General features: G+C 49.8%; 5 protein-coding genes across 5 annotated transcripts; 1 reads left to right on the forward strand and 4 right to left on the reverse strand.

Annotated features, from left to right (window-relative positions):
- Positions 1–824: 824 nt before the first annotated feature.
- On the reverse strand, positions 825–2,393 carry LTR64_001988 (uncharacterized protein; the record flags this gene model as incomplete). The annotated part of the gene is made up of 1 exon (XM_064896363.1): positions 825–2,393. One exon carries the CDS (start codon positions 2,391–2,393, stop codon positions 825–827), a length of 1,569 nt encoding a protein of 522 aa, XP_064759050.1.
- A 617-nt stretch (positions 2,394–3,010) lies between these two features.
- On the forward strand, positions 3,011–6,074 carry LTR64_001989 (uncharacterized protein; the record flags this gene model as incomplete). The annotated part of the gene is made up of 2 exons (XM_064896364.1): positions 3,011–3,549; positions 3,605–6,074. 2 exons carry the CDS (start codon positions 3,011–3,013, stop codon positions 6,072–6,074), a joined length of 3,009 nt encoding a protein of 1,002 aa, XP_064759051.1.
- Positions 6,075–6,285: 211 nt separating this feature from the next.
- Positions 6,286–6,593, reverse strand: LTR64_001990 (uncharacterized protein; the record flags this gene model as incomplete). Its single annotated transcript, XM_064896365.1, has 2 exons — positions 6,286–6,297; positions 6,351–6,593. 2 exons carry the CDS (start codon positions 6,591–6,593, stop codon positions 6,286–6,288), a joined length of 255 nt encoding a protein of 84 aa, XP_064759052.1.
- Positions 6,594–9,328: 2,735 nt separating this feature from the next.
- On the reverse strand, positions 9,329–11,281 carry LTR64_001991 (uncharacterized protein; the record flags this gene model as incomplete). The annotated part of the gene is made up of 1 exon (XM_064896366.1): positions 9,329–11,281. One exon carries the CDS (start codon positions 11,279–11,281, stop codon positions 9,329–9,331), a length of 1,953 nt encoding a protein of 650 aa, XP_064759053.1.
- A 450-nt stretch (positions 11,282–11,731) lies between these two features.
- Positions 11,732–12,187, reverse strand: LTR64_001992 (uncharacterized protein; the record flags this gene model as incomplete). The annotated part of the gene is made up of 2 exons (XM_064896367.1): positions 11,732–11,984; positions 12,033–12,187. The coding sequence occupies 2 exons, from the start codon at positions 12,185–12,187 to the stop codon at positions 11,732–11,734; spliced, it is 408 nt and encodes a 135-aa protein (XP_064759054.1).
- Between the last annotated feature and the right edge of the window lie 1,708 nt (positions 12,188–13,895).

The following is a 13,895-nucleotide window of genomic DNA, read 5'->3' on the forward strand; positions in this document are numbered from 1 at the left end:
TGCACCCACTATGTAGAATGCTAATCGTATAGATGTCGAGGCCACGCGGTCGCGTCCACTTGGACTGATATCACCCATCGGTTTTTCTACTTCACGTCCTCGCACACGAGATGCAAGTTCGCTCTCTCATTTTAGTAGGAGGATGGTCATCCCGTATGGGCATAGCGAAGCATACTTTGCCGATGCCAACTAGCCGCGCTGGTCGATCTGGGGTACATCCGCTACTGCTTCATCTAATATGGATTCATCATCAGCTACAGATGCAAAGCTTGGGAGAAACGATCTCACGTGTTACCATCTCTGTACGCTCCGCGCAACAGTCGCGTGAAATAGAGGAACTGATAGCGTGCCAAATCCCTGATAATGTTTCTTTGAACATCATTGTGGACGCTGCCACGAACTCGGGCCCGGCGACAGGTCTGCTTGCAGCCTTGACCTACGACGACTCTTGCGAATGGCTTGTGACAGGCTGTGACTATCCACTGTTGAGACTCTCCGCGCTGCAACAACTCTACGAGTCGTACATCCTCCTACCCGCAGCAGTAACCTGCTTTTCTAACAAGGATAACTTCCCTGAGCCATTGCTTGCCATCTGGACTCCGGCAGCATTGAAATTACTGCGGGATCTAGCCTCAGAAGCCAGGAGGGACGATCGCAAGATCGGTCCCATGCAGGCCATCCGACGGCTACAGAGACAAGACGAACAAGATCACTTGAACCTTCTAACCCCTGCAGATCCAACCTGGTTGACCAATGTGAATACAGTAGACGATTGGACTAGCATACAAGACCAACTGCAGCCTGCTTGACCAAAGCCATAATCCTCATAACGGGCAGCAGGCTAACATGTCGCCACGAAAGATTTCCGTGTGCGTCGCAGGCACCAGCACCCAGCTATCGGCTTCTAGCAATCCACTCAATTTGTATGAGGCTTGATCCTCGGTGATCTCAACAGTTTCAGGATCACTTGCAGATCTTCTCGATAGCCAGAACACCGTCGTGTTCTTGGGTTTCCGCCTTAGAGCCTCTTTCATGGTCATGTTATTTGCGGCACGGGGTGGCCCGTTGATGACCCGACGCAGCTGGTAGCAAGCGTTGGTAGTTTGAGCGATAGTAGATAGTCTTGCTTCGAGGTATGGAACCACAAAGAATTGCAACGCAGCAGCAGCAGCAACTGGGTTGCCAGGTACTCCGAAGAAAGCTACTCGGCGTCCAGTCAAGTCGATCCCCTTTTTCGAATCGTCGTCAAAGGTTGCAAATAGCAGTGGCGCACCGGGCCTGATTTTTACACCATGGAATATGACTTTGCCACCCATTAAGGTTTCCACGACATATCTTATCAGGTCGTAACGGCCTCGCGAGACACCTCCTGATGTAATTACAGTCTCACATCCACTCCTGAGTACATCGGTCAAAGTGTTCAACAATACCTCTTCCTTGTCAACGGCAACGCCGACATATCGAACAGCTAAATTTGGATATTTCTGCCTTAGGGTCGATACCAAGTATGGTCCATTTGAATCCGGAATGATATGTTTGTCTGGATCCATTGCACATGGCTGTCTCATTGGTGGTGAATGTGACAGCACTTCAGAGCCTGTCGAGAGCACGGCGACGTCGAGCTTTCCTTCTGTATTGAGCAAGTTCAGATGCCGCAGCTTGTGACTTCCATATACACACAATTCGTGCAGACCTAGACTGGCCAGTGCTGCGATGTGACAGGGTTGAACCTGATCACCTTGCTGTATCAAAAGATCTCCTTTTCGAAAGTCACTACCAGCAGGTCTCCTGTGCTGCCGAGCTTTCACTGGTTGGCTAACACGTATGCATCTTGAGACAACTTGGCCACCATCGAAGTAGTCTTCGGTCATCACGACATCTTCGATCTTGACCACACCATCTAATTGAGGGAGTCTGTTCTCGGGAAAGACCGCACCTGTCATGATCTCGACGCAGACCCTTTCGGCTTCATGACATTCAGTGTTTGACGACAGTCTGCATTTAAAGCTGTCTCCAGCAGCGATCGAATCAACTACACGAAAGGTTAAAGGGTGCTCTTCAGTCGCATGTATAGTACTCGCAGAACACACTGCAAACCCGTCCATTGCTGAGGTGTCGTACTCAGGCGTTGCATGTGGCGCCACGAGAGTCTGAGCAGATATCAGGCCAACAGCCTGGAGGAGCGGCGAAGTGAATGTTTCACTCTCATTCCATGTCTTCCAGCTACTGTCGTTTTTTGTGGACTCTGCCAGTGAGCTCTGATTGACCATCGTTGCATTACGAACATGATTCAGAGCGGCGACTCTCCGAATTCGAGACAATGCTTCTTCGTAAGTCACGAGATTGTCGTCTTTGTTATTCGAACACGTGGCACCGTCGAAAGCCGAAGCCATCGCGAGATAGGTTGCAGTTCAACGACCTGCTGTAGGCTTCAGGTGGACACCCTTTATTGTGCACATTGAGTTGCACGAAAGGTCATCTGTCGCACGTCAAGTCACATACAATCTTGTGTGATGTACTACAACCTCTGTTGTGGTCAAAACACGATGCGGTCATGCTTGTACGGTACAGTGATAGTGGGACAAAGTCAACAAGCTTCGAGCAGCACGCCTTTCGAAGCTTGGCGTTTCGACGCGATGGTACAATCGACAAATGCATGTTTGCGAACGACACAATAGCGGTATCAACGACATATCCTTCCGTGCTCTCTAGCGCAGCTATTCGAGAAGTGGTTGTGCACGGGCAAGGAAATGCCCCGCGATTTGATTGGTTGTGCTGAGTCGTCAAACGGCAAAATGCGGAAATATCAAGACGTCACGCTTACCACGACGGGAGAAAGCCAAATTCATTGGAGTAGACACTGCCGGTCCACAAGTAACGTGTTCTTTGAGCAAGCTCTTCGGCTTCAGCTCTCCGGTATACCTAGAGGTGTCTTCAAAGGTTAGCGCAGTATATCTTGTGGTTCTTGCTTACAAGAACTTTGGAGCTCAGACAAACCCGTTAAGTCAGGATGGAGCTTTCAGGTGAGAAGCACGACGATGTCTATTCGACGCGTGATGCAGTCGAGGATATCTGGGGACCTCGTACTGGCTATAAGCCTGGCGAGAAATGGCCTACTCGTGTCGATGAGCACTGCATAGAGAAGCCGGAAAAATGGATTCAGAGTGCATGTGTGATGTGCAGCAACGGTTGCGGAATGGATATCGCGGTCAGCAATTCCAAGATCGTCGGCGTTCGTGGTAGGGAGGTCGACAGAATCAATCACGGGAGACTGGGTCCTAAAGGTCTGTATGCGTGGAAATCGTTACAATCCAAGGATCGTTTACAGTATCCCATGATCCGTCGAAATGGAAAATTAGAGCGTGCTACCTGGGACGAAGCTATGAACCTAATCGTGGAAAAGAGCAAGGAGATCCGCGAACGACTAACTGCTCATGCTATTGGCTTCTACACAAGTGGCCAACTCTTTCTTGAGGAGTATTACGCTTTGGCTATGGTGTGTAAGGCTGGCCTTAACACGCTACACGAGGACGGAAATACACGGCTTTGGTATGCACACAATCTTCGCTCCCACTTATCCCACATCGACTGACATACTTTGTAGCACGGCCACAGCAGCAGCATCAATGAGGGAGAACTTTGGCTCGGACGGCCAGCCTGGAAGCTACACAGACATTGACCATACAGCCTGCATCATGCTTGTTGGCCACAATATGGCTGCGACGCAGACCGTTCTCTGGTCTCGAATTTTAGACCGCCTTGCCGGGCCTGATCCTCCTCAGCTTATTGTCATTGATCCACGCAAGTCAAATTCCGCAAAGAAGGCTACTCTACATCTTGCGCCTAAAATAGGTACCAACTGTGCACTTTTGAATGGCATTGAATATCTTATCTTCAAGAAAGGCTATGTCAACGAACCCTTCGTTAGCAAGAGTGTCTGCAACTTGGACAAGCTCTGGGACACTGTTCAGGAGTACCCCCCTGATGTCGTTTCCAAGATTACAGGTGTCTCGGAAGCTGACATCGAAAAAGCTGCCGATATTCTTGGCAGATCGTCTTCGCTGCTTTCGACAGCTTTGCAGGGTGTCTATCAGTCCAACCAAGCTACTGCTTCTGCCTGCCAGATCAATAACATCAACCTGTTGTTGGGACAGATAGGCAAACCTGGTTCTGGTATCTACCAGATGAATGGGCAACCGACCGCGCAAAATAACCGTGAAGCTGGATGCAATGGGGAGTACCCCGGCTTCCGAAACCACCAAAATCCCAGGCACATGCAAGAACTTGCTGATCTATGGAACATTGACATGGCTAGAGTCCCTCACTGGGCAGAACCGACACACATCGAGAATATGCTCACTTTTATCGACGGAGGTTCGATGGAAATGTTCTGGATCTCTGGTACGAATCCTCTAGTCTCCCTACCAAATCTGGCCAAGGCACGGAGTACACTGACAGACCCGAATCTCTTCGTGGTCGTTCAAGACATCTTTCCTACCGAAACCACGGCTATCGCGGATGTGGTACTGCCGGCGGCCGCCTGGGGTGAGAAGACAGGCTGCTTTACGAACGTTGATCGTACCGTGCACATATCACACAAGGCGGTCGAGCCACCAGGCGAGGCGAAGGCGGATATCGAGATATTCATCGACTATGCTAAGCGCATGGGATTCAAAGATAAAGATGGTAAGCCACTGCTCAAGTACAGCAATTCCAACGAAGCATTTGAGGGCTGGAAAGCACTTTCCAAAGGCAGACCTTGTGATTATTCTGGTCTGTCTTACGAAAAACTATCAGAAGGCTCCGGCTTACAGTGGCCTTGTAACAAAGAACATCCCAATGGCTGCGAAAGATTGTTCTCGAATGGTGTATTCTATACAGACATTGAGTACTGCGAAAGCTATGGTCATGACTTGGAGACCGGAGCCCCATTGTCGAGATCAGAATATGAATCGCTCAATCCTGCTGGAAGAGCAATTCTCAAGCCTTGTCACTATTTGGCCGAGCTGGAGGCTGTCGACGATGAATACCCATTCCACATCTCCACGGGCAGAAGGGCACGTCACTTCCACACCAGGACGAAGACTGGCAGGACCAAAGAGCTTCAACAAAGAGATCCCGAGCCTTACATTCAGATCAACGAACGTGATGCAGAAAAGCTGGGCATTAAAGAAGGCGACATGGTCCTGGCGGAAAGTCGAAGAGGTAAAATTGAAGCCGTAGCAAGAGTCGGGGACATATCAGAAGGACAGACATTCATACCATTCCACTACGGCTACTTTGACAACCATTCAGGTCGAGCAACGGCAGCAAACGAGATTACCCAAGAGCAGTGGGATCCCGTTTCCAAACAGCCCATGTTCAAATCTGGAGCCGTCAAGCTCAAGAAAGTGTCGCAGGACAAAAACACAAACGGTGAGGTCAAGGTACACGCCCGAGAGCCACAAAGCGATATCGTCAAGAAGGTCGAAACAGAGAAGAAGACGCAGGGTGACAATACGAAAGTGGAAAGAATGCTGGAATACTGGTTGGGTGCCACATATGGCGCTTTAGTCACAGCAATCGATATCTGCGACCACGTCATTCCACGAATCGAGGGAGCAGACTTTGAGATTGGAACGGGCATGAGGATCATGCAGCGTATTGCTACCAGCTGTACCGAACGCTTAGACCCTATCCTGGAAAGGTACGAGACCGAGAAGACATTAGGCCAAGAAATGGCTAAAATGTTGCAACATCGGTTGTTTCCCGAGGATCTTGTCACTGCAGTCGAAGCTCCGGCCTATGAGATCTTGCTCACTATACAATCTTTCTTTGTCTACTTGAGCCACATTGAGAGTCGTCTGCACGCACTTCGGCCGACGGCAGGAGCGGCTTGGGATCAGGAGTTTGTCGAGACAGTGGACTTTGTGACGGAGCAAGTCAATAGGATGCAGGCTTGGGCGAAGCAGCAGTTGGGTTCGAGAAGCACACAGGTGCTGTTGGTGCCGAATAAGCATGCTGTAGGGTTGAAGGAGCGTGTAGAAAGTCGTGCAAAGCTGGGTATGAGAGATTCGTCACATCCAGATCATTGAGAGTATGGGAGGCAGGTAGATATCCACGAACAAAGTGCATACTATGAAACAGCAAGAAAGCAAAGCTGGATTGCAAAAAGAGTAAGTGCATGGACGACCTTCTCGAACTGTTATTATTGAGATATAGTATATTTATCTTTCATCCATCATTCAGGTCCAGCAGCCTGTAGACGTCCATCGTGGTCGTAGCGGTTGATAGCCAGACTGCTATTTAGTTGCTAATCTGCACAAGCATATTAGTCGCAGTGCAGAGTAGAATATGGCGCAATATCATACCTTATCGCTGACCTTGCTACCAGTCTGCTTCTCATAGAGACCACGTCCAGCATCAGTGATCTTCTCATTAGTCTCCTTGGACTGCGAGTAGCCCATCTTCTGCTCAGCAGCAGCAAGACCCTTGTCAACGTAGTCCTCCTTCTGAGCATTGGGGCCTGCGGGCTCGCCGCTCGATGTTGTCGAGACGGTGCTGCTGGCGGATGGATTCAACGCATCCTTGGCCTTGTTGATGAGTGAAGACATGGTGATTTTGTGGGATATATTAGTGGAATTTGGTAGATACCGCTTTCTTGAGGTGGCTGTTTCTTCTAGCAAAGTAAGTATTGAAATCAACGACGGAAAGAGTACATCATAGGTAATTCAGACCCAGGAACGTAACCACGACTTTACTCCAAGTTCAGTCTGTCCTACGTCAACGAAGATGAGGCAAGCATGACGCAGGCTTGTGGTGGATGATGTGCATGTGCAACATCGCGCCCGAACGGCAATCGAGCTGGGAAACCATGAGGTGAGACTTGACTTTGTTTGCGAGCATTTCTCAGTACAGTAGCTGTTTGATTCTGTTTGAGAGGTCTGTACGTGCAAATTGTGATCGAAGCTCAGATGGTACTGAGCGTGACTTTAGAAGCCCCTACTGAGCAAGAGGCACCTTGAGCCGTTGGAGAATACGTAGGAATCGTTGCCGCCCTTGGTGGAAGACATCATGTTCAGCAGGCAATTTGTCTCTTCACATGGGAAAGATGGAACATTGCTCCGGACGGGGAACCCGACCTCGTGTAAACATTAAATCTTGTCTCTTCCAAAACTCGAATCAGTTGATACAGAATGGAAAGAATATAGTTAGATACAGACCACGACATCGCAAAGAGTACTTCACGCTTGAAGTCCAGCGAAGACCACAGCACAATACCTTTACTGTGGTCAGCTATATACAGGCTGATCATGAATTCAAGAAAGCTACTATGAGCATACACATCGGGAATAGGAGTTTCCCATTATTGTGTTTCGCTATATATCTGTTGAAAAGCATGACACCTAATTACCAGGAAGTATTGCAACCGCCACAAGGGAGACACTAAGTTTGACCCAGCTCGAAAAATCGTTTCTGTTCTGCCGAAGCAACGAAAGCTGGCCTTATGCATACGACGCAATCATTCCTGCTACTATGATCTGCTGATTGTGTCGATATTGACCAAGAGCAGCGCATTCTCCAGGCCAGGAGGCTTCTCGATACATCGTAGTACGGCTCTTCCTCTGGAGCTATACCTAACGGACAGACGGTCAATACTGGCCTCGTCCGAGACATGGCTGCTTTTGCAGAGATGCGCTGAAGCCACAGGCCTTCTTGCTCAGCCCACCACCAGAATGGCTCGGATATTGATCAGCTAACGAGACAGTGTCAGCATCCTGCATTCTGGATCTACCTTGAAGCTGTAGCTACGACAGCTATACCAATGCTTGCAGCTCTACTACATCTTTCGTCTCCTGCTTACGTGATACGCGTCATCGTTCCTGGTACTCATCTCATTTACTAAGATGAAGGTTGAACCCTTACTTACTGCCACCCACGGAGTGACAAAGTCCAATATAGCAGCCAAAACTCCGCTACCCACATCAGCACCGTCGAAAGGCGCATTCAACCGTCGACAGACCGAGTTTAAAGGTCCAGATACTTGTGGGTACTGGAGAGGTGACCCAGGTATACTATCCCTTGTGTCTTGTGTCAAGACGAAAGACTGAGCTAACAATTATCCAGAATCCCCAGCAGTTTGCCCAAACTCCTGGCCATGCTCTTCCACATACCTCGAAGAACGGAATCTCGGTGTCTTTCAATGCTGCGACTTCAAAAAATACAAATGCAGCTGGCACATCCGCTGCATGCTAATCGAGCAAGCTGTTGTCCATTATGGATCATCGTATCTCGATAAGATCAGCAATGAGATATTGCTATGGTAAGCTTGTCTACAAGTTCTGGTTCTTAGTACTAATCAGGATATAGTGAGTCAGCGTGTAACTTCCAAACAATTGAACCAGGAACTTCGTATTTCCAAGTCCCTTATTGCGGGAACGTTGAGCCTGGCTATCAGACGATATACGCTGAACCTATCTTCTCCATGCTGTGTACTCCCACAGATGTTACGACTACGACTACCGCAACGCACAGGCAAATCGCTGACCCGCAGAAACAACATACCTCCACGAGCTCCGTAGATACAACAGAGTCCAGGAGCCTGAATACCGGTGCAATCGTAGGCGGCGTGATCGGAGGCCTAGCACTCCTCGCAGCACTATCCGCCTTCCTCGTCTGGTCACGATATCGAAGATACCACGGTTCCAAACGAGCATTCTTCATTGTGCAGAAAGGTCCAGGTCTGGGCCCAGGTACAAGTCGTCCGAACACCGAAAACCCAGCTAGTTCTACGAGCAGGTCGACGGTGGCTCAAAGGACCGGTTACCAGCCTATCTCGACGATACACCTTAGCAGCAGTACCGAACAAGATCCGGCTGTTCCCCAGTCACGACCACTACAACAGAATGAACGAGCCTCATCATTCGAGTCACCCATCCAACATCCCTCGGCCGCTTCGTTCACAAACGCACAGATTGAATTGGTAAATCGTCCTTCGACGGAGATTGATAGTCGACCTTGTATGCCTACGCTTCCTCCGCCGAGAAGTGCGGGTAGGTCGAAGTCGGAATTGGAGGATGTGTCTGTGAGGGAGGTGTCTGGACGTGAAGGAAAATAGAAACGGGGGCTGGAGTTGGAGTCATTGCATCTATGTTAGGAGTGGGTAGATAAAAATTGTTTGATATTGATATGTTGCAGGGTATAAATGGAGGTCGTGGTTTTAGAATGCTAGGAACGCTAGAAAGAGAGCTTTCAAGGATACGTCAACACTGGCACTTGACGCGTTGTGAACCTGAATCTCCATCTGTATCGTTGGCTGTTATGCTTAGCAGCGGCAAATTCACTTGTATCAACGATGCATCTGTACAGGGACGTGCTGCCTCATCGCCTGCGTCAAATGATGTCCCATTCGTACATCATCATCCTCAGCATCGTCCCCATCGTCTTCGTCGCTCGGTATCGACTCCGTCCCACTAAACACATCATCCATCTCCTGATCACTATCTATCTCAATAACTTCAGCATATCCACGCCCAGCACTCGATCCACTCTGAGCAGCAGCAGTACTACTACCCTCTGCCTCCCCAGCACCCCCAGCCCTAGCAGCCCTCTCAGCCTCCAATCTATCCTTCTCAACCTTCTCCTTCCACAATCTCTTCCCTCTAGCTCTCGCCTCCTCAACCTTGGCTTGACTCATCGGTGGCCTCAAGTATAAATTATGTTTATTCAATTTCGCCTTGATCGCATCGTCTGTGAACTTCTTATACTGCGGTAAAGGCTCTCCATTCTCATCTTGAAAAATCGCCTCTCGGATAGCCTTGTATGTCAATGGTGGGATCTTCTTCTTGCCAGTCTTTGGATCGACGCCTGCTGCTCTTTCTTTCGCGAGATATCGTTCCACGAATGGGATTAATTTGTCTGTCAATTCTTGAGGCCATTTGTACCGCCTGCCTGCGTTTGCGTGCTTCACATCCGGTGTGTTTTGTCGCACAGTGTAGCTGACGGCGCTGAGTGTGGTTCCGAGGAAGAGGGCGATTTGTTCGAACGTGTATTCGAGCCTGCGCATGAGGAGGATGTCACGTCGTTCGTCGCGGGTGAGACGTCTCTTGTAGGGTCTGATTGGTGCTCGTCGTTTGCGGACGCGTAGGGTGCCGTCGGGACATTTTACGAGGTATTCTTCCGGATGTTCGAGGTTGTGTAGATCTCTTTGCAAGGCTAGATCGTTCGTTGGTGGAGGAGTTACATTGTGTGGTTGGGTTGAGGTGCGTGCCTGCGCTTCTCGATATTCTGCTATTTTCTGGGCAGCGTAATGTGTTGGTAAGCGACGCGGGTATAGGTCCGGGTTCTGGGGGCCCGGGGTAGGAGCTGTTGGGTTTTTTGAAACAGGGTTTTGAGGCGTTGGAGTTGGATGTATTGGTCTTTGAGGCATAGTGGGTTGCGTTGGTGGCATAGGAGCTGTTAGTGCAGGAGGAGGAACAGGGTGTGCGTTCTCGAACGGTCGACGGTTATGAGCATCAACATACATGTGAGCATTAGGGTGGTTCGGGTCACCTGGAGCCCAGTTGTGATGTCTGGTATCTTGAGGTCTTTGAGAAGATGTCGGAGTGGATGGACCAGGAGGCGGATTGGTCGAGGGTCGGTATAGTGGTTGCGGGTGTGGTCGGAGCTGAGCTGGCTGTGGTGGAGGCTGCTTGGGAAGTATTGGTACTGGTTGCTGCTTGGCTGGCGTGGAGTTTGCAGTGCCAGGTACCTGATGCGGTGGTTCCGACCATCGGTTCTGCTGAACAGGCGGCGCGTAAGGTGCGGGTGGTGCGTACGGCGCATATGGTGGATGAGACTCGAATGGCTGTCCAGCTACCAGATGGCACCTGGGACATTGTCGCATCAATAGAGGCTGCCCCGGTGTGAAGTAGACTTGTGGTCCGCCTGTATATTGAGGTGCGTTCGGGCTGGGATGCTGCTGCGGTGAGTTTGCGTGGTAAGTCAGCTGGCTCTGCGGAGGAGGTGCTGGCACTATGGGACGACCATAGCGAGCGGCTGTCGATAGCTGTTCCTCCCGTGGTTGTGTGGGAGGCTCGTTCCTTTCCCGCTCCTCTCCTGGCTGTATCCCGAGACTGCTTGGTGCACCTGCAGGAGCACTTCCTGCATTATTTAAAGTATCAGATCGTGTCTCTTGCGGTGTCGAGGGGACAGCAGAAGCTGACTGCTCACGAGAAGCGTGACTGACAGCATCATCAGTCGTTGAACCTTGCACTGTTCGTCCTGGTAATAGGGTCGATGGATCCGCATTTGGTGCTGACATCGTGACTCTCTTGGGGTCAACCCCGTGTATGATTGCAAGCTGGTCAACGAGACGGAGTGCAACAAGCAACGTTCTCATTCGTCGGTGAGACAGAATCCGTCCGTGGAGCACACTACTCAATCTGCTCTGTTAGCCCTCGATCATATAGAGCGTTGCCGCTACAGACATCAAATACTCGGCTACACACAGCAACTTCCCTTGCCCACACACTAATCTACGTCCTTTAATCGAATACTGAGTTCACTGATTAAATTTGTTGATTTACAGTTAACAAAGTGTCTTTTCGTTAGATGACTCGGCACGTTCAGCCAGGTCAACGAGGAGTACGAAATTCATGCCGTTGTATTGATGCATGGTCCTGGTGCTGCGTAGAATACGAACCACGAAGAGAGCTCTATGTTTAGTCATTTCTGTCACACTCGCCACGAAGGTTCAACATTATAACCTCCTTCAGCAGCTATCCAACATGTCTGACAGTGCTGTCTTCTCGGCAGACGTGATGGTAAGGTTGTAGTTATCCTTCACCGCAACCCAGGACGATGCATATTCACAGTAGAAGCTGCTCAGAGGTGGTTTCCATTCGTCAGGACTTGAATCACTTTTATCGTTATTGACCGTGCCTGTTACAGCCCAGAGCTGCGGACGGACGAGGTCGTTCGCGAATGCTTCTCGCTCATCAATTGTCCATTCCGACGCTCCGGATCTAGACATGGTAAGGAATTGCCGAGAAAGAGAATCTACCCGTACTCACCTCCATGCATTGGCCAGCGGTACCATATGATCGATCTGAATATCATCTGCGTCATTCCAAGTTTTGCCGTCGTAAGGGCTGTTTAAAATCAGCATCTCGATGTGGAGAGGATAGATGAAGCTCACCTCTTCCAATGGCCAGAAACGGCTTGACATTCTGCATTTTGTGTGACATTTGTCCCGTCACGCTTAGGTACGACTTCTCTGGTGTTGCAGTCGCCCGACTGTGTAATCCAATGTGGGAAGAGGTCTCTATCGTAGCCACCACCCGGCCCAAGGGGCGCGACCGTTAGGCTCTGAAGCATAGTCTGAGCACTGGAAGCACTTGGTATACCGGGCTTGAATACGTGTCAGCATTGCCTCACTTTTGTACTTCGGACTGTACCGGAACTGGAATTGGTGCTCTGGGAAAGAAGCCGTTTGGTGCTGGTGCTGCATCGCAGAGAGTCCCTAGAACTGTTACAGCCACAAGGATAGTTTTTGACAACATCTTGTTTGACAGATTTGTGAAGGTCGTTAGCTTCCAAGCAAGGTCATTGACAAGGACGAACACTTTTGCAAATAAAATCGAATGTTGACGAGTTGATGTGTCGAGCTGATAGCAAAGCATTCACAACAGAAGCACGTTCGGCATACGATGTCTTGGGTCTCATCTAACACGTCGGCAAGCACGCTTCGGTGATGCCGGAGATACCTGCTCACCCAAAATCTGAACATTCGTCGATCGTTTCACGAAAAACATGAGAATAGAAGTTTGAAGGAGAAACAAGAGAGAGGCAGAATGTTGTTGATCAGGTCGCAAAGCTCATTGGTGAGGCTACAGCCCCAAGAAATTGGTTAAGGAGCACCTAGAACCCCACTGTAATCCATCAGAGCCAACCGAGCTGGCACGATTTGCAGTCTCCCCATCTCGAAGCAGAACCGAATGTGCACACTCTCTGTTACGTGTAGATCTCCAGCAAAAACAACATCCTCGTTATCCTATCGTGCCTTTGCTCAAACGGTCTACACAGCATGCGAATCATCGCCTCGTTGTACGTGCCACTCAGTAGTCTTCGTGATAATTGGGGCCATCGACTCCAATGAGCTATGTTCACCATGCAAACGTTTATCATCGGAGCTATGTCTCGAATATCCAAACAGACGTGAGCAGTAGCTCAATCCTGGCGAAGTGCTCCTCGGTTCGATAATAGTTACTGGTCTCAGGTAGATTGGCTCCGTAGCTTCCGCACCGTCGTTCCCAATTTGTACCTCAGGTCTTCCCGCAGTCCTTGAAATAGAAAGAGGCCGTGGCTTCTTCCGCAGAACTTTGCCATCGTGTTCTGCACTACCGCTGTGTTGGAGATATCCTGTCGAAACCACAGTGTCAACCTTGACAGTAGCCCCAAGGTTCGAGTCGAATGCTCTGAGAAACGGTTTAACATATGCAAAGGACGAGGCGATCGTTGTGTAATGAAGAACAGCTTGTGCAGCGATGTATGCGTCAGCCAAGGCAAATAGAGCATCGTTGTCTGCATGGAGGCCTCGATTGATGTACCACAGCCGAAATACTGCTGGTATAATGACAGTCAGTCGAATTGAAAAAGCAAGCAAGACATTGATTTTTGCCATCAGGCGCATCTTGAGGATTGAAATTATGCCGGCGAACAAGGCAAAGATGCACACCTCGATAAATAGGCCAATCGTTTCGACTGCTACCCATCTCTCAAACATCGAGGGACACGTCGCGGACGAGGTATCATTCCAGGGCGACTTGATCCGACATCGTGCTTCAACGACGAGTACACTGGCAAAGCCCCAGCATCCAGTAAACAAGGCTAGCATATAGCACGCCACCACAATTTTTCGGATCGGTGTCAATTGG

The sequence above is a fragment of the Lithohypha guttulata genome (genome assembly GCF_036872675.1).
Source record: "Lithohypha guttulata strain CCFEE 5908 chromosome Unknown scaffold_1, whole genome shotgun sequence".
In the NCBI taxonomy this organism is placed as follows: Eukaryota; Fungi; Ascomycota; class Eurotiomycetes; order Chaetothyriales; family Trichomeriaceae; genus Lithohypha; species Lithohypha guttulata.